This window comes from Lepidothrix coronata, unplaced genomic scaffold (genome assembly GCF_001604755.1).
Source record: "Lepidothrix coronata isolate B3197 unplaced genomic scaffold, Lepidothrix_coronata-1.0 Scaffold222, whole genome shotgun sequence".
Lineage (NCBI taxonomy): Eukaryota > Metazoa > Chordata > Aves > Passeriformes > Pipridae > Lepidothrix > Lepidothrix coronata.
The window spans coordinates 553,514-580,348 of NW_016690402.1; the positions used below are offsets into that span (position 1 = coordinate 553,514).

Consider the following 26,835-nt stretch of genomic DNA (forward strand, 5'->3'; position numbering starts at 1 on the left):
TTCTGATGGACAGGAAACCAGAGGTAGATTAGGACTGCAAGAGTGGCAGATGTAGCAAGTCTCCTCTTTCATGGTACAGTGACTTCTTCCAGAAGTAAAGGGATGAGGAAGTGCTTTAGGAAACTCTGCTGTAGTTTGGTTGGTCTCTGAATACAGTATAACAAATAGAGTAATTTATCTGCTTTCCAAGACCCCATAATTTTCTGAAACACAAATATTTATTTGGTTGCTCAAAGTTCTATCAGTTTTACAAATGGTAAATAGAAAACTCTTTAGAAGACTTTGTAAATCAAAGAAGAATATAGCTTTAAACTGTTTGCATGCTCTTGTACCTACTAAAATGAAAAAGGTGAGCTCATCTTTTTTTTTCCTGTGATGTTGGCCTTGTGAAGCATGTTTCAAGAACAGCTTTGAATGGTAGAAATTTCAGAGTAAAGCTTTTGAATCTATTACACATTTTAGGACACTAATGCTGGGGTGATGATGATGATGATGATGATGGTTATCTTTTATTGAGTAGATATGGTTTAATTCTCAACTCTCTGAACAGCTTTTATTCAGTTCTTAACTCAGTCAAAGTGTCTACTGTTTTTATTAGATTTTTTTTCGAGTGAGAACTAAATACAGGCTTCCAGACTAACTTCTTGTGTGAGAAAACGAGAACTTTGCAAGGGCTGGATGGCCTTTTTCCATCGAGTGATGTACTGTCATCCAGCTTCAAGACATGAATTCAGATATGTCTCATGTCATAAAAAACTCTTCAGTGTTCCCAAAAAGTTCTTGATAATTTGGCACTTCATAGCATGAGCTTTATGATTTAGAGGAGGAGACTTGGAGTAAGTCTTGGAGGAGACTGCTCTGAGGAGACTTGGAGTAAGTTTTCCATCCAGCTTGCAGTGGATGCAGATGTAAATCGGTTTACTTGCTTAAGCTTGTACCACTTATTTCTTTTTCACATTTTTTTTCTGCCATCCCTCAATTTTTAAGTGCTTATTTTTTGGTTCTTAGTATTAAAAAAAAAAAAAATCTACCCATTACAATTTTCACATTTGTAGAAAATACAAGCAAAAAAGTAAAGGAACCATTCTGCTCATCATATAGATATGAGCGATATATCTATGTGGAAGTGGGCAGAACTGGCCCCCAGCTCAATTGGGCTGCCTTATAGTTAGGGTTAAATTCTGTTCAGGGTTGTACTGAGGTGTGTTTCAAATAATTCAGTGTTCTAGCAGTATAACTTGAGAGCAGATTTTCAGCTCTTGAGTTTGATACTGTGTTTATAAAGCTATGTATTATGAACACATACATTTCCTGAAAGAATTTTTCTAGTCTTTAATTTTGTATTGTACAGTTGCTAGCTCACCCTTTACTGTTGAGTTGATCTTTGCTCAGTAGTTTTGTTCAAAGAAGATGTTGGGTGTCTTCTGCTTCACTGCTGCACCAGAGATGTGTTTGTTTATAGGTTCTGTAACTTCCATAAGTTTCACTGTTGCCCTGTGTTAATAAGCATAGGGTCACAATACTTACTTCCCTCATCAGGCTTTATTGGCTATGTGTGTCACGTGTATTTTGAGGAATGCTGGTTGTTAATGAATCCTGCTTTGTTTTAAAATGGTTTCATATATACTGGGATTTGATTTTTTTTTCTTGTTTTCATACTCTGCTGTTTTCTCTTACTCTCCTTGTCAAGTTCTTGCCATGCATGAAAATGTTCTTAAGTGTCCTACACCAGGCTGCACAGGCCGGGGCCACGTAAATAGCAACAGGAATTCCCACCGAAGGTAAGGATGCCATCGCTGGACACCAATGTAGAGGCAACAGTGCCTCCGAACTGCAGCCCTTCTAGCAGTCCATTGGCGGGGGGAGTGAGTGTGTGTGTCGTTGTTTTGTTCTGAAGATTGACAGATGGTGCTTCGTGTGCTTTATCCATTTTAAAGAGTAACATTTATTCATGTATTTTCTGAGAAGGACGAGTGTGCATTTGCTATAGTATGGGTGAATTGATCCACAGAAGACATTATAGGCATCCTTAGATTTTTGAGTGGATTTTTTTTTTCTTTTTGTTTTGATATTTGCTGAACAGCAGTGGTACAAAACAAATGGTATGGCTCCTCCTGGGTGTGTTGCAGGAAGAAGGAAGAGTCTGTCAATGTCATCAGGAGTAGGGCATAGTTCTTATTCTCACGCTTCACTCTCTTCAGGGATTATTTTACAGTGCATGAAAAAATCCACTCTAATTCTAAAATGGTTTTTTTTGTAATATATGAGAAAAGGCATTTTAAGTACACATACAAGTGTTAGCTTTCTTACTGACCACAGTCTCAACCCTAAAGTCCTTAGTCAGATAAAACTGATTGAGAATTTTATCTGTTTACGAAACACCAGGCAAATGTAATGAGAAACCAGAATTATTAGAAGTAAGTATTCTAGCCAAAAAAAAGAGATCAAGGAAAAAACCCAACTTTCCTATAGTTTCCTAAGATTAGTATTATATTCTTAGTGAAAGGATGCTTGTGCCTATTAAATTTTGTCAAACAAATTAGGCAATTATCAAAATGTTACTATAATTCTTCTCATGGAATAATTTTCTCACAGAACAATAATAAAATCTTGCCTATTTCTTTACGATGTAAAAAAATCCAGGAAATGTGGGTAAGGGGGTAGAAGGAACTATGCAAGGTTCCTGTTATCCAATTCTTTTTTACTGTAAATTGCGGCATGAAAGCGCAAGGGACTACACGGGTACTGGACATTCGCTCTTATCAAGCTCTGGGTTACTACAGCTCCTCGTATTAGCTGCATGTCTCCCAGAAGACTCTTGTGGGTACCAGCCTGTCTGCAATAAACTCAGGTACCTCTTTCTTCTCTGCAGTGATGCTGCCAGTAGATGCAGCAAAAACCTCTGAGAAGGCTCTATGGGAATTACTGCTGCTTGAAGCAGCATTCACTTCTGGTTGAATATCTACTAGAATATTTGAGGTGTCTGAAGAAGAGTGTGTCAGTGAAGCGCAGCTGCCCTCTGGCATGACTCCAAAACACGCAGAGCCCCCTCACCCTTCTGCAGAACTAGGGCAGTGAAGGCAGGCTGGGGGGAGCAGTCTGCAGTCTGTGCTCACCTCTTTCTGCAGCTTTTGGGGCATTTTTCTCTACTTCACTTTTTTTCTTCTTTTTTTTTTTTTTCCACTTATTTCCTGTAAAGAAGGGAACATCTGGGAATGCACTGATTTGCCTTTTATTTTAATTTATTTTCCTATGGAGAGCACAGAGAGCTGCGGTCACATAAGCATGCAATAGACTATGGCAAAGAAAGGACCTCCTCCATTGTCAGGTCACAAGGTTTTACGGCTTCACTAAGAGCACCATCTGCTGGCATCAATATATTTATTTTTTCCTGTTCTAAATCTTTTCCACAAGAATCAGGCTTATTATTGCCACTTCAAGAATAGTTCAGCATTTGCAAATTAATTGAATTTCCAGTGCAGAAGTGCTTTTCGTGTTACATCATCTACTCTTAGAAAGCATACTTCAATGGCTGAAATTCATGAACAAACACCAAGTATAATATAGTTGACTGTAGATTTAGAGACCCAGGGCTAAATTTTGCACTCACTTATATATCTAGCAAAAAGATTGGCATTAGGGGAACTGAATGAATTGTGAAGCAGCACAAGATTTGGCCTATATGGTGGTGTCATTTAGTCATCTTCAGGAGTCATTTCATTGGCAACATTTGGAAATACATGAAGGTCACAAGTCTGCTAGCAGAGCTGCACAGTAGATTCCATTTTATATCCTCTTCTCCTACTGGTACGTTCACTGGCTGACATGGATGAATAATCTACCCATGTACAGTCAGAGCAGAAGAGCAGATGTAAGATCTACCATGCAAATTTGAAAGCAGAAGAAAGGAAGTCTATTCTAGAGAAAATACACATGATCAAAATGCTTTTGGAAACCCTTTTCCTTCAGATTCTTCCTGATGCTGGCTAAGGAGGAGAAGGAGTAATTGGATCAGTGCTATGATGTGAAACTATGCAGGACAAGACAATTAAATTTCCTTTCTGTAATTGCAGCCTCTCTGGATGTCCTATTGCTGCAGCAGAGAAACTGGCTAAAGCTCAAGAGAAGCATCAGAACTGTGATGTGTCAAAATCAAACCAGGCATCAGATCGGGTTTTAAGGTATTAGAAATCACTATAATACTTATTATTATGCAGAATTCATCACACATTCACCTAATCTGAGAATTTATATTTATATACGTTGTATATACATATATATCTCCTTTAAAGAAGAGTTAGAATTAGGGCTTCTGGATCCAATTCTCACAGTGTATTTTTCCCACTCAATTTTCATGGGGGAGGGTTGGTAATTATTTTGGCAAATACATGTAAAGCTGAAAAGCTCATTTTTGTCTTAGGCATTGTTTGGTGTAAAGATGACTGCTGGAGTGCAAAGTCTAAGAACAATGTGAAAAAAGTTGGTATCTTTTGGGAATAAACTAATATTTACCGGTAAGTCTTGGTTTTTTCAGCAGGCTTTTACTAGTAAATATCAGTTTAAATTAAACCAGAAGCCCTATGTGCATTACCAAACTGGGAGTACACCTTTTGGCAGGACACTTGGAAAAATGCCAGGTATAGCTTAGATTCCAACATAATGTCAGGCTTAGCTCTTTGTCTCTGTTCCCCACTCTCTACCAGGAAGGACAGAAAGAGAAAAATTGTCCTAAATTTTCATATGGGAAGGACCTTGAACCATTTTTATATGATTTCACTCCTTTTCTTCATCCATATGTGATTCTGCATTTACACAAAGCTGTACCCAGCTTTGTGTTATTGTCTCCTCTTTTGAGATATGTGGGTAGAAAAAAATATTATTTCTAAGGAGCTGAAGTGTGAAGGATACATGTAAAGGAACTAAACTTCCGCGTGATTCTACCAGCCTTATGCTGATGATGCCCCAAGAGCTGCAGAATTTCTTCATGGATACTGCAATAACTGTGGGCTAGTATAGGTACATCCCTCCCAGCTGCCTCAAAGAGCGTGGAGGAAGTGCTGCAGCTTTAGTTCCCAAAATTTCCCATTTAGCCCATAGATTTCATAGTATTTAGCTGTCTTCTAGATTTCAAAACTGATAGGGCTGTTTAAAAAGAAATTTTTCTACTGTATTATCAACATCATTCTTTGAATATTATCTTAAAAGTTCATCTGATCTTGATGATCTTTTCAAAAACCAGTGGTTCCATAGAATTACAGTTCTACAGAAGACTTTCGTCATTCCTGTTGACTTTGCTTTCCTTCCTCAGATTGTTTTTGGTGGGCTTTATCTTAACTGCCCCTAATTCAGCTTTGTACAACTCAGCATTCAACATCCCAGACAGGTTTCTTAGAGAAAGGTTCTTCAAATCCCATTAATTAAAAAAAAAAACAACATACTCTTGGAGGGAATAAAACGGTTTCTCACTTGATGGAAAAAGACAGATCAAAAATGCAGTGGCTTTTACCACAGCTCATTACAGGGAAGCCACTGAAGTTAGTTGCCATAGAAAGAAGACAACTGCTCAAAAGCAGCATCCTGTTTGCTGGTAAGCTCCCTAGGAAGTTATTCTGCAATCTTAACTTTGCTTGTGAGCTGCCTTGTGGTTTAGGTTTTATAGGCAACTCAAATAATGCTTTTCATCTTGTCTCCTGCTTCCCTTTTACCTTGAATTCATTGAAGTATTTAAGATGAAGAACTTGGCAGCTATTTATAATATTTGCATGCAGGCAATTGATGGGCAGACAGAGATGTTTTAAGATTTACTCTTGAATATTTGTCTTCATCCCAGTTTCCATCCCACGTGCATTTGAAAGTTCTTACTTAAAAAGAAATCACAGTCATAGGACTTCTGTTCCACTGAAATTTTGGATTTTCATTGACTGTACAGGATCTGAATTGCACGTCTTTTAGCTAAATGTAGATTAACTTGAGACAGGATCAAACTATTATTCATATCAGCTCATTGTATAAATAAGCCCACTGTATTTTATTTGGAAGAAGGGTCTAAAGGAATGAGCATACATAAATCAAAGGGAGTAGTATGACTAATATGATTTCTTGGGTGATCTTTACATAAATATCCTGACTAAATTCTATGAAAATTAATTCATTCACAAAAAACATGATATAATATTCAAAACCTATTTCTTACTATTTATCACATTTCATTTTGTCAGTCAGGATGATGATACTTCTGGTCTCATCTGAATTTATGATCCTATGACTGTTATAAATGCAGTAAAGAAGAAAAAAAAAATAAAAAAGACTTGATTATATAAAGCTTGATTCCAACAGAAGCACCTCAGCTGTGCTGCTTATCATCCTCACCTCCTGCTAAATGCAGTAGGTAGACACACAGCACTGTGTAGCAGTTACTTCCTATGACCCAGTCATATAACATTTTCTTATATAGATAGGGTTTGCAGGATCTGACCTTCATTTGACTGCTTTGAGAGCTGATGACTTCTGTGTCCACATGCAGAAGAAGCGTGTCAGTTGAGTTCACTACAGCATTCTTTCACTGAGATTTCATGAGTTTCTCCAACTGTTGAATGACATTAGTCAGGGCTTTTCCTGACTGTCCTCCCTCATCCTAAATGAAAGAGATATTAAACTGAAGCAGTTTTATTCTGTATTCATTCTCAGGACCTTCCTTGAGGTGTGCATCTGTGTATCAGGAATCGCAGCTCCTACCAGAACCTTGCATTTAAGGGTGAGCAGGACCTGCAAGGCAGCAGCTCAGAGTCAACAGAGCTTGTGAGACTCTCCTGTGTGTTTCTCAAGATGAACATAGATTTTTATATTGAAGGATGAAACAGGACTAGTTCCTTTTGAAAGCACACAGGAAAACATCATACAACTCTGTTGAAAGTTGAAAGAAATTCAGAGGAAACCCCATTAATTGAGTGGAGCTTCCAGTTCTATTTTTTCTTGTTGACATTTAAAGGAATTTGTCCAAACTTCTTCTGTCAGTCTGCTTGCCCCTCTTTCATTTACCTCCCAAAAGAAAAAATGTTTTCTGTGTGATGCAATTACATGGGGAAAGGGAAACCCTGAAGTATTTTAAAACAGAATTTTAAAATACATTTAGCTGCAGGATACATTTAGTGATATTGGAATTAATTTTGTTTAGGCTTTGTTCAAGAAAATATATATTGTTTGTCTGCTGAAAATAACCAAACTAAGGAAATGCAATAATATATTGCTGTCTCTTGAGTACAAGAAATAACTAAGATTTTCTAATCTGAACTATAAATTATGCACAGACATAGTAAACTGAACTGCATCTAACAAACTGTACATATCTTTAATTTCTAGGCCCATGTGCTTTGTTAAGCAGTTGGAGATCCCTCAGTATGGCTACAGAAACAATGTCCCCACCACCACACCCCGCTCCAACTTGGCCAAGGAACTAGAGAAATACTCTAAGACTTCGTTTGAATATAACAGTTATGACAACCATGCCTATGGCAAGAGAGCCATAGCTCCCAAGGTGCAATCCAGGGATATATCCCCCAAAGGATATGATGGTAGGAGGTGCACACTCTTATACATGAGAGACAAGTTTGCAGTTGATCATGTTGTTGTATATGTAAACATCATACAAATAAGACATGTTTTCATGTTCATACAGTATTATGAGGAATGCTGTCATGTGTAAGTTATTTTAAAGGCCTTTTTGAAAAAGTGTTGTTTTATACGGTGCTTACTTCAGGATTGTTGCACTGGCAAAAGAACATCTCCAGCTATTAAGCTCCTGGGATGTATTGAGATGGCAATAAAAGCTAAGTAATAGAGATAGTCCTTATGTTGCTGTCTGGGAGTCCTGGCCTCAAGGGTCACATCAGGATTTTCGCCTCTGTACAGTAGTTCAGGTAACCCATAAAGATAACATACTTGCTCTGTGGGGATATGGAAGTAGAAAACCTGGGTCTCATTGCACTTCAGAAATCACTGCTACTTACTTAATGAGGCATTTCTGCTTATTTTGTCCTCATAAATACGCCAGTTGGATTCACTGAAAACCTAACAGAAGTAACATGTTTAGGAGTAGGCTGAAATTTGCTTCAGTTCAGGAGATGGATGGGGTCAGTCGGGCAAGAGGATTTTTATTAGAGGAGAAAAATGAACAGCAGGATAAAGAAGGGGAATTTGGATTGTAGCTTTTGAGGACATCAGGAATTTTTCAAGCAATACATTTATATATGCATATATATTGTATATGTGTGTATATATATATGTAAACTGTGCCTTTGTCTCTCTTTTTTTTTTTGAATGCTAGCAATTTATTTTTTGGTTAAAATATTTGATACTATTCACTGACTGCCATAAGAAATTTCAGGCAGGTGTCAAATTTTTGTTTAGGAACACAGAAAGAAATATACTATACACAACAATTTATGTTGTTGCCTGAACACAGACTCTGACATTAGTTAAGTGGAGAAGGGGAAAATTGCTACACCTATTGCCTTCATATGTCTGATATTTTGGATATTTTGCTTTCTCATATAATCAACAGGCATGTTCTTGCACTATAGCAGAAAGGAGAAGGCTCATGAAAGCCAACCTACTTTTTAGTAAAAGTGCCTTTTTTTTTCCTTCTCTCGTACCTTCATCTTATATGTCTGTATCATAAGGGCCTGAATGGGATTAAAGGTATAGCACTGACTCAGACTGTGGTTAGGAAAGTAATGAGTGTACATTAATATAAGGTAAATGAGATATTAAATGTTGTATATATATTCTATCTGCTCTTGTAGAAAGGAAAGAATCAGAGTATTGTTGAGGATCCTGTGAAAAAGCTTATTTTTAGATCACATTACTGATGCTTAGGAAACTGATACATATTTTTGTAATTTAAGGCTTCTTTTTCAGCCAATAATAACGAACTCTACTTTCTTTTCAAAATCACCAGAATTTAAAAATACATGTAACATTGAGCAAAAGTTTAACAGAAGCCTTAAATAATAAAAGCCTATGGGGATAGGGCTCACTGACTTTATTTATACACTTATCTTCCTTTGATATAAATAGAAATTTTACTTAGATATAAGACTGGGACGAGGTTGCTTCACTGCTCAGTAATGTGAGCCAGAGAGGACTGTGGGACACTGTATATATGTGATTCATGTATACACTATACTTGCTGGTATAGCAAGTATAAGGGGCTCTTGTGTGCTCAGAACAACTGAAGCCCATTTAAGCTGGACCAGGTTGTTTGCCAAAGAAAGGCTAATTCCATATGGATTTGTTCCATATTCCTGGCTCTGCAGGAGGCAGCACACACTGCATCTGGTTCCAAGTGATGTGTGTGCTGTTTGGCCAGACAGACCTGACAAAGTGGTCCCAGAGGTGGGGCCTAATTTTAGTTTTCTTTGCACGCTATAAGTGATTTTCATCAAATCTTTAGGATTCACATCTCTCCGAAATTTTGTAAGTACTCCATCATATTTGCCTTAAATTGGCTCAGGAAAATCAGTAGAATTCTTAGAATGATGAAGTGAAATCCTGAGCACACTGAAATTAGTCAAAGTTTTGGCCCTGAATTTGAATAGATCAAGGATTTTGCTGACAGTTATTGTAAATAACTGAATATGAAGGAGATTTCAGGAAGAAACTCTTCACTTAAAAGAGCCACTGTTTCTCAAGAAACTTTAAAGTATTTAGAGGTGATTTTATATTTGTGTATAAAAAAATAATTTTGGCTACTATAGCCATTATGGAGGTACAGAGTGCATACCTATTATGTATGTCAGCCAAACATGTTTATATTAGAGCAGATTTAGTTCTGAAAAACCTGAAAGTAAGCCTAAGGTTTTGCGGGAAATGTGCAGGTAAACAGTGCTTTAGTCCTGACTGTGAGACAAAAAGTCCAAGAATATGAAAAATCAATAACTTCATATCTCAATGCTTTTTTAATTATCAGCTAGTACTGTATTTTCATCATCAGAGAAAGGTATTATATGTTCAGTAAGTGTACAGTGAGTGACATGAACATAAATAGCTCCTTTGGTTTGTTTCCTTGTTATTTTTTTTCTAGTAAGCTTTACTAAAAAACAAACAGAAAATGTATACCCAACCAACTGTCGGTTGGGTGGGATGATCTGATCATTCTTGAGAAATCTTGTATTTGTGGGCTTGTTTTTCCTTTGAAACCAGTTTCACAGTGTATTGGATGTTGGGCTTATGGTATATGGTAATAAAGATAAGAACAGCTGGACACAGCAGGCAGAGGTGGTGGCAACACCTTCAGTGTTGATCAGTTAATAGCAGGAGTTCCTCTCATTCCACCAATAGGCCTGGGTCTTTCTGTCTCCAATTTAATTAATCTCCTTCTGCAGTGCTCAGAAGGAGGAGAATCATTTTTTTTCCCTATTTTTTTCCTCTGCCTTCAGAGGAAGCCTATAATGAATGGGTCAGGAAAAAGTGTTGAAACTGTAATTAATTTACATAATACATTCAGTATTTAGACAATATTGGGGATGGAGGTGCTTGGGTAGAATTGAATTCCACTCCAAATACCTTCCTTTGGGCTTTTATGTGTTTGGGGTCTCTCCCACTCCTCTGTTGTTAATTAGTAAAAGAAGCCTGTAGACTTTGAGAGGTTCTTTGTAATCAGCCCCCAGGGATGTCTGATGGAAGAGCAGTTTGGGTATGCAGCTGGTTAGACCTGTGTCTGATGGGAAAGGTGTTCTCCACATTTGGTTTCACTCCGAATCACAAATCATAGATGGACTGCAGAGCTTCCAAAACCTGGTGCCTCAGGGGTGGATGATGTATCAAGCAGAATTATCTGTTATTGAAACAATGCAGCTTTCCCTTTATTAGTGAACAGCATGATTTAGTTAATTAGAAATTGATGATCTTTGTTTCTCCTAAAAAACTAATGTGATGAACAGTCTGGGTTATGTGACTCATCTTCAAATGTACAACTACAGTAAAGTTAAAATAACCATGGCCTTTTCTCTCTAAGTTTTGCTTAAATTATTGGTCATCTGAAAGCTGATAATTGTGTAGCATGCTTATAGCACTTTACATCTTCAAAGTGTTTTGCAATTGAATCACAACACAACTAAATTTTAGAAGCAACTTTCTCTTTATAGGGAAAATGAATTTGAGGGATATTATAGTTTGACCAAGGCCACAGAGGAGTCCATATCAGAGCCTGCATGAGGTTTTGATGGTTAGTTCTACGTATAAAGCTACCTCCTTCCCTCCCTTTCTTTAGCACACATTCTCAAATAGATATATATAATTTCCCATTTAGTATGTCTCTTATGTCTGTCTAAATGTGACCTACTATAACAAGACTAACATTTTTTGCAAATGACATAAGTCTTATTTGTTCATATGTATTTTGAAAAATATTTTTAATTTGACAAGTTCTAATTTGACAAGTGGTACTGGGTGCTTGCTGTGTTAACACAGTAGAAACTGAATTACTCAGTTATTTCCTTCCTTAAGTATAGGAAAATTCTTGCATGTCTTGGATACTATAACAAAGTAACAATGGATAAATGCTGATTTTTTACTCAAACCACCACTGACTACTATATTAATAATGAAACTCTTGAGAAACAATTCACAAATTTATTATTAGTGGATACCCTGCTACAGTAGTGCTACTATGTGTTCAAAACAAAGAAATGTGATCAATATTTAGCATTCACTTCATTTAAAAAAAAAAATCACACCCTGTGCATTATGTGGCTTTCCTGAGAAAACTCCATCTGTTATGATTTAAGTGAAATACTATTTCCTTTGCAGTAAAAATAACGCCATGATTTTTTTTTCAGAGAAAGGAGAATGACATAAACTCTAGCAGAGATATTTTGCTTTCAGATTCTTCTTTTGAACCCTGCCTGCCTACCCAAGCAGCCTGTGGTTCACAAATGGGCTGTGCTCATGGGAGCAGATTATTATATGTATGTCTGCTCCAACAAATACAACTGAAGAGTCTGGCATTTAAATGGAGCCCATCACGGAAGAGCTCTAGCTAAGGCCTGACCTTTTTTGTAAAGTTCTCTAATCAGCATGCTAGTTGGTTATTGTTACACTCTGCTATAAGATATGATCTCTGCAGTATACATTTACATCTTAAGGGAAAATAGTTGCTGTAATATGCATGTATGTATCCTCTGACCTTGACTTTTATTTTTTTAATGAAAATACATAAACTTTTAGATTTTGGAGGTGAGCTCATACTTTCTTGCGTTTTTTATGAACACTTTTAAAACAGTTCATTTGGGAAGAGGGTTGGAGAAATAAGTGGGCTAATAGGGCTGTTTTCCGTTATTGCTATGATACCTTTGGCTGCAAAGAGCATTACTTAAAAGCAGCAACAGTGCTGCCTTGTGTTTAGATAGGCTGGACATGAGCATTGTCAGTGCCTTGGCTCTCCTGTGACCTCCTGCGGCTTCTGTCGGTCAGAGTACAGCCGGGCATTGCTGCCCTCGGTGTGAGCAGGAAGGGGTGTCAGGAGACTGTTGCTATGAAGAGTTGTAGGTGCTTGGGTTGTTTGAAGGGGGGGGACATTTCACTTGTACTTGTTGCCATTTAAACAGCCACTGCTTCTGCCTTTGTGCAAGTCATGGTAAAACTCACACGTGACAATGACCTTTTCTTTTCTGTAGTGCTTCTTTCCTTTGTGATGACCATTGCCATAAGACTTGCCTGTGACGTAGGAAGAAAAAAAAGCTTTTAGGAAGCATGGGCTGTTTGAGGACATATGGGTGGCACTGTGGCCCAGAGGCCAAGCCCATCAGCCTTATGGTGGGCTTGATCTCCAATAGCTCTGGGGAGTCTAGGCCTTAAATTAACGGTTTGCTTATGTAAATAGGAAAAGATTCTGTAGTGTTACGTTGCCTGTCATTAATAAAAATGAATGAGCTAAGCAGATTGTACCTTATGTCTGACTATATATGTGGGGTAAAAGCAGTGTTTCTGTGTCTTTATTTTTTTTCTAAATCCAGCCTGTTTGTCAGAACGATTCATGATCACATCATGCAGATTTTTACAGGAGATTATTTCATACAAGTTCACACATGTAGCATAAAAAACTCACAGACAGAAATCAAAAAATACAGCCATCAGTCTTATTGCGGGCTTTTTTTTTTTTTGGCATTGGTTACTGTTCCTCATTATAAATTTCACCTCCAGCAGTTTGTTTTTCTCTTCACTTATGCAGAATGCTCCTTCTTTTGAGTCATCCTTGTCATATTTCTTCCCACAGCTAAACGCTACTGTAAGAATTCAAGTCCAACCAGCAGCACAACAAGCAGTTATGCCCCTAGCAGCAGCAGCAATATGAGTTGTGGTGGAGGCAGCAGTGCCAGCAGTACCTGCAGCAAGAGCAGCTTTGACTATACTCATGACATGGAGGCAGCGCACATGGCTGCTACTGCTATTCTGAATCTCTCCACTCGCTGCAGGGAGATGCCTCAGAACCTCTCCACTAAGCCTCAGGATCTCTGTGCGAGGGTAAAAATTAGTAATTCTGTTTGTTGATGAAGATTTCTCTTAACTGTACTTGCTCGGTGGCCCTGATAGAGAGAAGAATAGCTTTAGTACATCTTACCTTTTTTCCCTCCTCGAAATTAACATAATCTGGTGGCTCTGCTAAAGCAAGGGAAAAAAAAAAGAAAGATATAAAGTGCTCACAAGTATCCCAGGAAACCCCAATGGTTTTATGAAAGGATGATACTAATAGCATGTGCTCCTTTTTTTGATTTCTCTCTTACTATAATTATAAAAGATGTTTGGATTGCTCAAATGGTATTGTTTGCACTACTGATTATTTTTTTTTGCTAAAATAGTTCAATTCATAGATTTTGTGAAAGGATTAAGATTCAACTCTGTATTTTCATTTAAAAGTCACGAATGGGACCCAAGATTGTAAGACTTAGTACAAATTTCAGACATACTACTGTGTACTACAATTTCTTGCCTGTCTATGATATCACAGTTCTTAAGTCACTGCATAATACATTTGAAAGGAACAAATCTATGCAGGTGACTTTAAATGTGCTTAACAGTTTTGCAGGGTCACTAATGTTCTGTATGTTCATAGAGCCTCAGTATATTATAAAATGGCTGTACAGATACAAATAAAAGCTTTTGTCACTAAGATTTCTGCATTAAGAAAAAACAGTGCTCTATTAACATTCATTAAATATTTGGGATAAGATTATTTTTTTCATTATAAACTTCTAAGTTCTGGCTCTGATAGCTGTTCAGAAATAAGTATTTAACATGCACAAGCAAACAGTACAGTGCTGCCTAGAGGAGACCACTAGATGGCTGAGCAGACAGATGCAGTGCAGAGGAAACATTTTTATTGTGCTTGTAGAGAGCTTTTGAGCTGGCAGACATGTTCTGTTCTTCTACATTTAGCAAAGGTTTGCTTCCCCTTACCGTGTAAAGCCCCTCGATCATTCATAACAAATTAAACCTGTAGCAGTAGGTATTAGTAATAATCATGATTTAAGCCAGAATGGTGAGAAACTTTGTTTTCAAATGCTGCTTTTTATATTAATTTATTTAATACTGTTCAAGAGGGAAATCTCTCATATGTAAATAAATGCAATTGTTCTCTATATCAACATGATGGGAGAAGCTGGAATAAAATGCTAAAAATCTTCTGTGTCTAAACCAGAAAGGGCCTCTTTCCTAATGTGTCACTTTATATTGAGACTGAAGGAATGAATCTGAGAAGAAAAACAAGTATTTTCTAAATTAAATTGGCAGCAGCAATTAGATATAAGCTCTGACAAAAGGCAGTAATTCAGAAAGAGAGATTTGCATTCACAGTGCTTTCTTGCAGTTCTGTTATTACTAAAGAGGAGGGAAAGTCACCAGACATACAAGGAGTTGATCACATTCACGTTAGTTTTGAAACCAAATATCTCATGGAACATTTCATTTTCGGAAGGATGACGGATTCTTTGTTGGCATTTTTGTTTTATCTGCCTTTAGTTTTTTTCATTTTGTGTTCATTTTAAGATTCTTATTTCTCCTCAGCTAGTATAATAGACAACCCTTGTTCACTTCTGCAAAAGAAAAAGTCAGAGCCTGTACTTGCCCCATTTTTCACAGTACCTCAGTTGTCACAGAAATTGGTACAAATTATTATCAAGAAAGATATATGAAATGTTAGTACCTGTTCATCTGCAGGGAAAGAGCTGTGAAATTTGAATGCATTTCCTCATTGGCAAATGGTGTCTAAAAGGACTTATATTGGTACCCTACCTCCCTGTTTAATTTTCTGATGTTATCTATTCAAGCATTGAGTGGTAATGTTAAAGAAAGAAAGAAACAAAGATTATTTGATGCTAGCTGGTTTTTGTTACTCCAATCACCCAGACAGATGTCAGGACTTAGAACAAGAATTATGCAAATGTTACCTCATAGGTACTTACCTGTGACAGAATAAATCAAGAATATAAAGACAATGGCAAGAAAGTACCTTTACAGATTTCTCCTTTATGTAAGGGATTTTGCACCTATGTGCTGTTTGGCAGAAGGGGGACTGAAGACTCTCTCCTTTTCCCCAAAAACATCAGATTAGCCATTCAGGAAGAAATCTACTTTAACAGCATTAATGTTGTGTAACAGCATCATGCTATGTGTAGGAGGGGGCTCAATGCTTACAATCTATACAGGAATGGAAAAGCATTTTATCACTCTGCTAGGCAGTCAGATTGAAGAAGAGGTAGTGGTTTACTGAAGCCAAATTAACAATATTTTTCTTATTTTGACAGAATCCTGATATGGAAGTCGATGAAAATGGGACGTTGGATCTGAGCATGAACAAGCAGAGGCAGCGAGATGGTTGCTGTACCATTTTGACACCACTGGAGCCAATGTCCCCACAACGGCAAGCCGTGATGAATAACCGGTGCTACCAACTGAACGAGGGTGACTGCTGGGACTTGCCAGTGGACTACACTAAAATGAAGCCAAGTAGGATAGATGAAGATGATTCCAAAGAGATTAATGTATGTCTTTTTCATCTATTAGTTCTTGTTGCAGTCTAATTTTGGCAATTCATTAATTTTCTAAAATTTGGAGAGAAACAGGAAACAAAATTAATATGTGATAAAACTGGTGGTTTTCTACAAAAAGTACTTTCTGCTGGTTAATCTTTAGGACTGTATCATTCTGGCACACATCTGATCTGTGACTAAGTTCCATAAGACAACATTTGAACCATGAATGTGAATCATGTTTTCTAACAGCATCATCTTGTTAACAAATATTTTCTGCAGTAAAGACGTTTTGCTATATCCAGATTACGTTACTCTGTATACTGGGATAATCGTCTCTGAAGACAAGATATTCTCCTGAATTTGAAAACCATAAACGATGTGCTGAGTGTTTGAAGGCATGTGTTACTTAGAAATCAATTTAAACAAAAGCAGCAGAGTGTAATGTAAACTTTCAACTGTTTCAGTTAATCTTCTGAGTTTCTTACATGCTCTTCATAGCTCTAAGTGTAAGGGCCTGTAGTAATGAAATACATTCTTTCAAGAATACGGTGAAGGGATATTAGAAATCAGTGTGACTTTTCGATTCATAATACCAAGACAACAGCAAAACCCTTTAAACAGAAGAGGCAAATAGAGAAAATATGTTAGTGAATTTGTATTACTTTTCGAAACGTAGTATAGGTAGGACACTGAAGATGTCTGCTGACAAGGTTCAGTGTCACTGCTTTTCTCCATCAGGTTTTAACCCTTAACCATTATGCATCTTAAAATCCTGCATTCAATTCAATTTAGCTGTTTGAAGACTTCTATAGATTGATTTTTCTTGGCTTATAACAGAAAATTAGGCTAATCATTTGTGTGTAGCACATCTCTTGCCAATTTTAATTAAAATGTAAAACTGTTTTCAGTATCTTTGAAATATGGCATTTTCACTAGATACCCCGAATACATTCTAGCTTTGGTGATACTTACGGTTTTGCTACTCATTTCATTGGACTGGGCAGGAAATCTGTCACTGTCAAGGAAATGTGAGGTAAAGCAGCAGATTCTTTCAGAGCAGGCAGAACTGCCTGATTCTACTGTGGTGTTTATAGCACCATCTGCAGGAATCACTGAATCCCTGCATTCAGTCACTACATTCCTGAAATAGATGGGTTTGAATTTCTGAATACATCAGTAAAGTAAATTACAAACTATATAATTCTGTTTTGCCAGACAGATCCATTGAGATTTGTCCCAGATTGAGATTCTGTGTGTAAATGTTAAGATTGTTCCTCTTTCATTTTTGAGATTATCTAAATCCTTAAAAATGTTATTTAAGGTGGCTTTTTGATGCATAAAATACTGTATTTAGTCATCTTTTTTACATTTCCACTCAATTGTGGTGACTTTAGGGAAAAAAGCAGTCTTTTAGAGCAAAATAATATGACAACTATAAAAAAAGCTGTGGTTTGTCCTTATTTTTTCTTTTCTAGTTAAATGAAATACATAGTTCACATATTGTGAAGTCTTCATCAAAATATTCAAATATAATTCAAAAGTTTAATAGGTGAAAGAATGTAAAATAATTTCATTATTTTTCTCTATCAGAATGGGATAAGAAGGAGATACCACCTGATGACTATTATTTTATCTAGGTTGTAACCTCGTCTAGCTGAAATTAATGTGTATATATTTGCCTGTAGCCGGAAGATTTGGATCCTTTCCAAGAGGCACTTGAAGAAAGAAGGTATCCTGGTGAAGTTACAATCCCAAGTCCTAAACCCAAATATCCTCAATGCAAAGAGAGCAAAAAGGATTTAATAACGTAAGCATAATGTGAGGTGAAATTATTTTTCTCCTTTTAACCTTTTCTCTCTTTGTCTTTTTTTAAACCAACGAATACATATACGCCTTGCAGTATGAGCATGCAACATTTGCAGCATATAAATGTTTCAAACTGCCAGTTAAGTAAAGTGATAAGCTAATGTGTATTTGCTTGTTCTTAATGATGCTATATTGTATTGAGACGCCATTTTCATTTAAACCGGTTCATTTTGCAGCTTTTCGATTAGGATGCTTAAAACCCCTTGCAGTCATTGCAGCTAAACTGGAAACAATGAAACTTTTAAAAGTTTTTTTTTTAAACATACTTACTATTTTGGCTGTTTTTGTTTTTGTTTGGTGGCAGATGTCCAACACCAGGGTGTGATGGGAGTGGTCATGTGACTGGTAATTACGCCTCACATAGAAGGTGTGACTTCATTTTTTTCATGGTGGATTCTGTCTTTTCAATTTATTGTTTTCAGCTTACCTCAACAATGCTGTCAAAGTAAAACGTTGAACTATGTGTTAACCCTTTGAGTAATATATGTTGATCTTAAAAGCATGCTAATTTGTGTGTTGTATAAACGTCTTTTATTTTTGAATAGATTACTAAAATTTCCAAAGTGTTCTTAAGCATTTAAGTAGTTAACCCAGGAATCTCAAATATTTTTGTTATATTTTACTAGTTCATAGAGAAACAAACAAACAAACAAACCATTTACAGTATGTAATTTTGGAAGTAATGTTGATAACTAAATATATTCAGAGGGTTAACTATATTACAGAATTCAATATTACAGCACTTGCCCCATCGCTTTTCTGCATTACAAACTTTTACTTTTTAATTTTTATGTTGTGTTTGTTTGGGAGTGTTCAGCTAATGAGAAGGTTAACATACTTGTATGTCCTGCCATGTCTTACAGTTTATCTGGCTGTCCCTTGGCTGACAAAAGCATTCGAAGTATGCTGGCCACAAGCTCACAAGAACTCAAGTAAGATATAAAGAACAAATATTTTCTTTATAAATATTTATTTTACTGAAAATTGTGTATAGTTGTATCAGAAATTAGAAACACTGTCTGGAGAGCTGCTGCAGAAGAGGCTGATCCTGCTTGGAACATGCACTGAAGTCTCTTAAAGAAATTCCATACAGGGGGGCTCTATACATAAATCTGTTGATGTAGCATTTCCTTTTGTGTATTTGCTAGATATAGGGATAGAGAAAAGTCAGAACTTCTGGAATTCAGTTTTTTTCTGAACTTTGGTTTGCTAGTTAGAACAGAAAATTCTCATACAATTAGACTGATGAAACACTTCTGATTACACAAGCAGTAAAGTGCTGTAGTTTCTCAGACACAGATTGGAGGGAAGAGAAAACAATTTGTTTTTCCCAAACGCATAATTTTCCCCAGGTTCGTATCATTGCTATCAGTCTAATGCATTTTCTCATTTAACTATGTTTTTCAGTGTTTACTTAGTTATTCCCCAAGTTAAAATTAATTCTTTACAATTCTTTTCATTTCTTTGGACTAAAAATTGTGAACAATGGACATTAGAGAATCGTGAGATTTAGCTTTGCTCTGTCTTCCTGCACCATATACTCTACTGCAACTCTCTGTGTGGAAGAGCTATAGCATTTCTTAGTGCTGTGAGATAGTGGTACTCCTGAGTTGGTACTTTGGTTAACATGGAAAGATGTTCACAAGAAATTAGGAAAATTGGTTAGAAAAAGTATGAATGGATAGCTTATGCTGCCATGCTAAGAAATATTCTGTCTTTACAATACATGAGTACCTTAAATAGCATTTCGTGAGTTCAGTACATACCCTCATTAAAAAAAAAAAAACAATCTTGACGTAAACCATGGAAAAAATAAGAAAGCAAGCATAAGAAAACTGCTGGAATAAGATTACTCTCTAGTCTTAGCTACCCTAGTTGCTAGATGTAAACAATAGGTGCAAAATTTAGATTCTTTTCCACACAGTCAAAAATAATGTTTTGAAATTATTAGCTTAGGTCATGCTGGTATATGCTGCCAGAAGGCTATGGGATATGCAAAAGGGGATGTAAATGAGATCAGGGAAAACATTTAAGTATAAGCAGAGAAAGATATGCACACCCCAGAGAAACTCAGATTCAGACCTGGATTTTGGGTTGTGATGGGTCAAGTGGTAGAAATTGGAGGAAATGTAAATGCATAAGCAAAACACAGATAAGACTCTTGAGGCAGCGTGAATGTTTTAAGCACATACTTTGCTGCTTTAACCTTTTATAAAGTTTTTACTTGTCTTTTTAAATTACCACATCTCCTCTGCCTTTCTGAAACATCAAACCTATCTACTAGAGACCAAGAAAAAAAAAAACAACACATTTGAGACCTCACTTTTGTCTCATGCCATTCTCTCTACCTATTTCAAGTTTTGCCTAAGCAAAGAGAACAAAATAATTTAAAGTTATATTTCTAGGTTTAGCATCTATTCTTTATTAGCATTTAGCATAAATTATTAATTTAGCAGGTATCATTATACCTATTGAACACATAAAACTCTGTTAAATTTGAAAATGCCAGAATTTTAAGCAGGCTTACTTAACTCAGTTCACTTTTGCATTTGCATTATATGGCAAGCCTTCATTTTCTGATCATGTATTTTTCCACAGGATAACAGTAAATCATTGCACAGGGCAGACAGTAATCACTGCCTAAGCAACTAATGAATTTCTTCTCTTTTCCTCATTATCCCATGTGAGGCCCTGTCTGTTATTCACTGCAGTTTTCTCAAACTGCACTCTGAAGATGTAGCTACTAATTCACTCACACATTTGTCCCTACCATTGCATCGGAGTGTTTCCTAATTAATTTATCTCAGTTCTAAAAGAATTAATTTATTTTCATCTTCAGTTACACTCTGACATAAGTCAGTGTTGATATTATCCCCATTTTAAAGCCAGAAAAATTAGACATATAATTTCAGTTGCTCAGTTGGATACTTTCAGGGCTCAATTTGTCAGAGTTCTTCACGTTGTATAGAACTGTATAGTCTCAAAGCCAAGTACCCTTGAATTTGCTTGGAGCTGTGGGAATTTAGCAGATCTACATGATGAGTGATTGACCCTTTGTGAAAAGGGATGAACTCTGAAAAGTGGGACAGAGTCCAGTGTTTCAGAACAGCCAGACATCCGTTCTCCTACCCCGAAAGTCCCAGCTTCCACTTGGCCCATTTGCTCTGTCCTGTTTTTCATCATTTTTTCTACATTATTCCCTGTCTCAAGCTCCTTGTCTGATCAGCCCATCTCCAGCCTCCATCACATTTATATTTTTATTGTCCTCTGTCTCTACATCCAGTGAAGTTGGTACAGAGACAGAAATAAAGTATTTTAGCATTTCTCACATATATTTCAAAGCAGGGAAGTAGGAGTCCTATGGAAGGCAGCATCCTTTATACAGCTCTCATTTATGCTCTTGTTCTCTGCTTAAGAGGGAAGAAGATGTGATCATGTAAATGTAACAAGTATGCACAAAGCAGCTAAACCAAAGCTATATAAGCGAATTTGATTTTGAAATTTTTGAACTGTGAAGTACTTCATTTACATCTGTTATATTTCTATGTGTGAGGTCTGGGAGTATAATTTCCTTGTTTCTAAAATGAGCAAGCTGATAAGAAGCCATTCCATAATTTGGGATACTACTGACTCTCTGTCAGGCCACCAGCCACCATGGGAACTTTTGGTATCTGCTGTACAGGTGACCTGGACTGCTGTCATAACAAATAGCAGTAGAAGGTTTAGTGGTCTGCATGGGCTGGCACCAGGAGGAGGTGGGGAACATTGCTGGTATATTTTGTACATATTTTCTGACAGCAGAAGGGTAGTGAGGATCAGTAACCTTGGCTCCTGCCCCAGGCTGTAGAGGGAAATGTACACACATTTTTTGCCTATATCCCAAGCTGAGATCCCTTCTGTCCTGTCCCTACCAATCTGTACTGTTCTCATCTCTTCATCTTCTATTTCTTGTTCATGTTTTCAATGTAGTTGTTTCCAGTCCTCCATAAAGATTTTAACCTCTGTAAGATTTCTGGCAAATACTTGCTTAATGTGTGGGGTACAGAGAACAGTTGATAGTGCAGTAGAAGAATTGATAGTGCAGCATAGGGATCATATTTCTGGGCTGCGTAGTTTGGAAGGATTTAATACTTCTGTGGCTTTGCCGTGTGGCAAATATCACATATATGCTGGTAAAGCCTTTATATCACATTTTACCAATACATAATCTCCTTGTGTATTGTTCAACACACACAAATATTGTATAATGCAGCGTCCTAACTGGAATTTTGCTAGCACACTGGTTCTTTTTGTGCTCCAACTAAAATATAAAATAGCAGACATTTCAAATAATATTAATAAATAATATCAGTTAAGTAATATAAGAATCCAGAAAGGTTAGATGAAAGTTTATTTTGCTTAACAGTTATGCTTACTGTATTGCCTTTTGGTAGTTGTGGCTCCAGGATTCCATCACCCACATACCCTGGCTCCCAGAATACTAATGTTACAGTTTTCAGTTAAATTGTTCCAAAGTCAGCATAATTATTCCTTACCACCCATGCTTCTCATCTGTAAGGGTTCTTGCTCAGGTTTACCATGCAGATTGCCCGATTTTCCACTTTCATCTGAAGCTCAGGTGGAAACACGAGAATCTTTGTGCATAGTTTATCAGCAGACCAAAGCAGTTACACAGCGTGGTCAGTGATCTCCAAATAATAAAAGAATTTCTTCTGCTTTAATTTTCAGTTACTGCTGCTGACAAAAAAAAAAACAAACCAAACCAAAACAGGTCCAACAGCTTTAAGGCTCTCTGCAGAAGTGAGTGTCTGGGAAGGATCCAAACTTTTCCAGTTTTAAGATTTTTGGTTTATAGTACTTGTGAAAAGTAACTAATTTTTAAAGGACGTAGGGATACTATACTGATGACTAAGCTTAACTATGATGGGAAAGCAATTAACAGCCCACCCAGTGACAGCTACCAATATTAAAATATTCATAAATTAATTCCAGTTTAATCTTACCCAGAGGCTTTTTCTTATCAGTTTTCCTTATTTATTCCTTATCATAGCAGCTTTTTCTAACAGTTACAATTACTTCAAAACTGTAATTCCATTGTGGAATTATAAATACTATTAAAAAGCAACATTTTGAAGCACTTTAAATATTATTCAAAACAAAATTTAAAAACCCAAACCTAACAAAACAATAACAACAGCTCAAAGCTAAAATTAATTATTGTTTTTAAAAGGACACATTTTGATCATCAGAAATCAATCCCAGACAAAATGTAGCATACTGGCTGAGAACATTTCTACTCAGTGTCCTGCCAATGTGAGAACCAGAGAACCCGGTACCAGAGACTCACAGAAAATTACAACCTTAGTTCTACTTAGTGCTACTTTGATGTAAAAATAATCAGTTTTTCAAAGGCCATGGAAAACTAAGTATTAGCTTGGTCTGCCATGGAACTGAATATCATATTGTCAGCATTTACTTTCATTTCTTTGGGTCAGTTTTTTTCCGGAAAATCCCGTTAGTGCTTATATTAAAGAATCAACCTCAGAAAGGTTTGCAGTTCGAGTAGGTGCCTGTAAGTTTGGATAATTCTCTAATACTGTTGTAATAAGCCCGATTCTTCAGTTCCAAAGCACCTGTGTGGATTTTTCATGTCATTGTGTTCTGTGGTGCATGTCTTTTGGTATTTCCCTATGGCACTTACAGGGAGGAGTACAGTCTCCTTTCCCTCACTGCAGTGAAAGCTTTTTGATTTCCACATCTCTTCTTAACTCAAAGTGAGGAGCTCAGTCTATTTTTCCATGTTCTCCACAAGGAAGTGAGTTGGAATTTCTGTGCCTCCATCTTTTTTCCGTGTCACTCTGCCTTAATTTCCATATTCTTGCTGATCATCTGATACTCTTTCTCTTAATTTCCTTTCATCTTTGTGTCCCTGTTCCCAGATGTGTCATCCTAGCGGTGTTCAGATGGAAAAGTGAACTTCTCTGAAGCTCTCCCTGTTAGCCACAACTCTTCTAGGAAAAACTACTCCATGAAATACAGTTTTTTTCTGGATAGAAAGGATATCCTTACCTCATGCTTCTAGGAGATGCATATTACTGTAATCCCTATTATTGATTCTTATTGATGTGATTTTACTGCAGTTTGCTAGACAAGAACTAGGAAGAAGAGATACCCTCTCAGGAATGGAGAAGCTTCTGTTGTTTTTATTCTTAAGAATACATAAAATAAAATATTACTGAAAAAATAATACTATCTTCTTCCTTGCTTTAGACATCTGGCAAAAACTAGGCCTTCTAAAAGAAAAATTTAAAATCCAGAAACAAAAATTAGTAGGATATATTAGTAAAGCACCATAGAAACATTTCCCTTGTTAGATAGGTAACCACTTTATTCTTGGACATTGATCAGTACTTATACTCTTTTAAACCTTGATAGCTCTCCCAATATACAGTTGCTTTATCTAATAAAACCAGTTATTTCTGCAGAAATCTGGTTAGCTGCTGAAGTGATTTCTCTACCTACATTCTGTGTTTTCCAGTTGAGGTGTTTCTGATGTTCAGTTCCTGGGTGTACAATTGTTGCTTCATCTGCACAGAAGTATTATCCCTTGCCTAGCCTTGCCTTGCCTTGCCTTGCCTTACCTTGCCTTGCCTTCCCTTTTCTACCCTTCCCTTCCATTTTCCTGCTGAGATTACATTTGTCATCCTATAAGAATGCAGCAAGACTGAGACCCATTATATAGTTTTCAGTCACTTTTATCTTATAAAATTATTCTTTGTTGCAAGAGAAAGAACCATTTCCATTCTTATTATCACTTTTTTACCCCTGTTGTTTATGTCTTTTTTCCTACATGGGAAACTTAATAGAAGTTGTCATTACAGTTTTTCTTGAATACTGAGATTGTTGAGCCTAGCAAGTAACCTCGTGTTATGTTGAAATACTCCTTTGATGCTAAGTACGTATCCTTTGAATCTGTAGACACTTTCTGAAATTCCTTGATGCTTTAGCTAACTTTTGTATAGAAAATGTAATTGCAAAGACCAGATGCGATGTATTTGGAGAAATGTTAAAAGTTGCTAGAGTGAGCCATTTGTAAATTACAGTGTTTTATTAACTTATCTGCAATGTTGTGGTAAAAGAAACTGAACAAACTGTAGTGTTTAATGTTTTTTTCAATTGCAAGTTAGTGTGCAAGTCTAATTTAAATTATTAAAAACAAAACCAAGGAACATAGATCCCTAATTATTAGTTCACCTATAAGGAATAATCTTTCCCATTTTGTTCAACTAGATCCTTGGGCCAAGTGAAATTAGGAATCTCATGTGGTTTCAGTGGGTTTTTTTTGCATTTTTGTTTCCTGTATTTATTGCAGATTTCCACTTGGATACCTTATCTTTGATGGCAGCATGCATGCCTGGCCAGAACAGAACACCTTGGGCTCTGTTCCTGCACTTCTCAATACTCAAATGGGCACTGTAGGTTATACCTAGCATTTCCAACCTCATGTTGTGTGGTGTTATGATAATGTCCTTTGTATAGAAACCCATCATCTGCAGCAACCTCATCTCTGTAGTCGCAATAAGTTTTACATATGGAAGTGGCTGGGCTTTTTCTCTGTTAGAATAACTCATTCAGGCTCTGGTAAGGTTGAGTCATTCCATTTTTCTCACTTAAGTTTGTCAACTTTTGTCTCCAAAGTGGAAAACACTTGAATTTTGTTTACATAAGATTCTTCATCATTGTTTTCATTACTGAGAGGTAGTCTTAAAAGCATGTACTCTCTAAAAAGCTCCTTAAAAGCCATCTGCATATCACTACCTCTGATGCTGCGAAATGTTTCATGCAGGCACGAAATTGCTTGCATGAAGCACCTTGCAGAATCAGGGCCTTAGTTGTCAGTACTATGAAATGCTCTGAAATTAGAGGCTTTGTTTGCATAGTGGTATCTACAATAGCCAAATAGTTTATGGCCTCCTTCTTTATGGACTTAATTATTTAAAACAAAAGATAATAATAGCTCTACTTTTTTATTGTTTGGATTTTAATCAGTATTTAAAACCATTTGCTACTCAGTTATTACCCAAAATAGTCTCAATTCAGATGAACATTCACTGAATTAGAGTAATTTTTACAGAGCAGCCTGTATGACTTAAGTCTAAACTTTGTTTTTAGGAGGAATGTAAGTGCTGGGTATCCACATCCCTGCAACTTCTACGTACCTAACTTTGAAAGTGAAATTCAGCATCTGCAATAACAACTTAGGCAGTTTTGAAGATACAATCCCTAGTTCCTAGCTCTTCTCTAATCACCAAGTATTTCAGAGTGAATGTTTATTTCACAGTTTATTTTAATTTTCGATACTTTTCTCTTGTCAGTCATTCCAGTGCCATTCTGTGCAGTTTCTAAGCAACTATTCTGAGAGTTGTGTTTAATTATCAATTAATTTGCTTAGCTATGTTAATATGCCCAATGAATCTCTCTAAGGCCTTCTTGTCTTGGAGTTTTTCCATTTGTGCAGTTGCCTCTGTCTTCCTTGGGTTTGGTCACACTTCTCTGTCATTGAACGTGTCCTACATAATTGATCTCATTCAGCCTGGCATTTGCTTGTAATCAATTCAAGGGTCTTTTCTTTGGCACAGTTTGGTTATTGTGCAAACTCCCATTGTGATGTTGATCATTTTTGCTTCAAATCAACAGATCATAACCAATTGCTCATTCCATCCAGATCCGCAAAGATCTGCAACATGATGCTGTGGTATATCCCAAGTGCTGAGGCAATCCCCATGGGAAGTTGCATAAACTATACAGTTGCTAAAAGGGGAATTAAAAATACAGTGTTTTGCACTTTCTGTGTTTGGTCAGACTTGCCAAAACCCTTTAATATGTATGCCAAAATAAAAGTAATTTTGTCACTTGAAGTCCTAAATGTGATTGTCCGGAT

General features: G+C 36.6%; 1 protein-coding gene across 27 annotated transcripts in view; it reads left to right on the forward strand.

The window, feature by feature from the left end:
* MYT1L (myelin transcription factor 1 like) overlaps positions 1-26,835 on the forward strand; it is a 325,160-nt gene that overhangs the window by 251,239 nt on the left and 47,086 nt on the right. For 17 of the 27 annotated variants that reach the window (XM_017833840.1, XM_017833828.1, XM_017833842.1 and 14 more), the window contains 8 exons: positions 1,691-1,781; positions 4,074-4,181; positions 7,360-7,571; positions 13,274-13,521; positions 15,801-16,037; positions 17,714-17,835; positions 18,199-18,261; positions 18,758-18,826. In XM_017833840.1, the coding sequence (XP_017689329.1) occupies positions 1,691-1,781; positions 4,074-4,181; positions 7,360-7,571; positions 13,274-13,521; positions 15,801-16,037; positions 17,714-17,835; positions 18,199-18,261; positions 18,758-18,826 (1,150 nt within the window). The remainder of the gene's footprint in view (positions 1-1,690; positions 1,782-4,073; positions 4,182-7,359; positions 7,572-13,273; positions 13,522-15,800; positions 16,038-17,713; positions 17,836-18,198; positions 18,262-18,757; positions 18,827-26,835) is intronic. The other 10 variants (XM_017833844.1, XM_017833845.1, XM_017833847.1 and 7 more) reach the window with 2 other exon arrangements.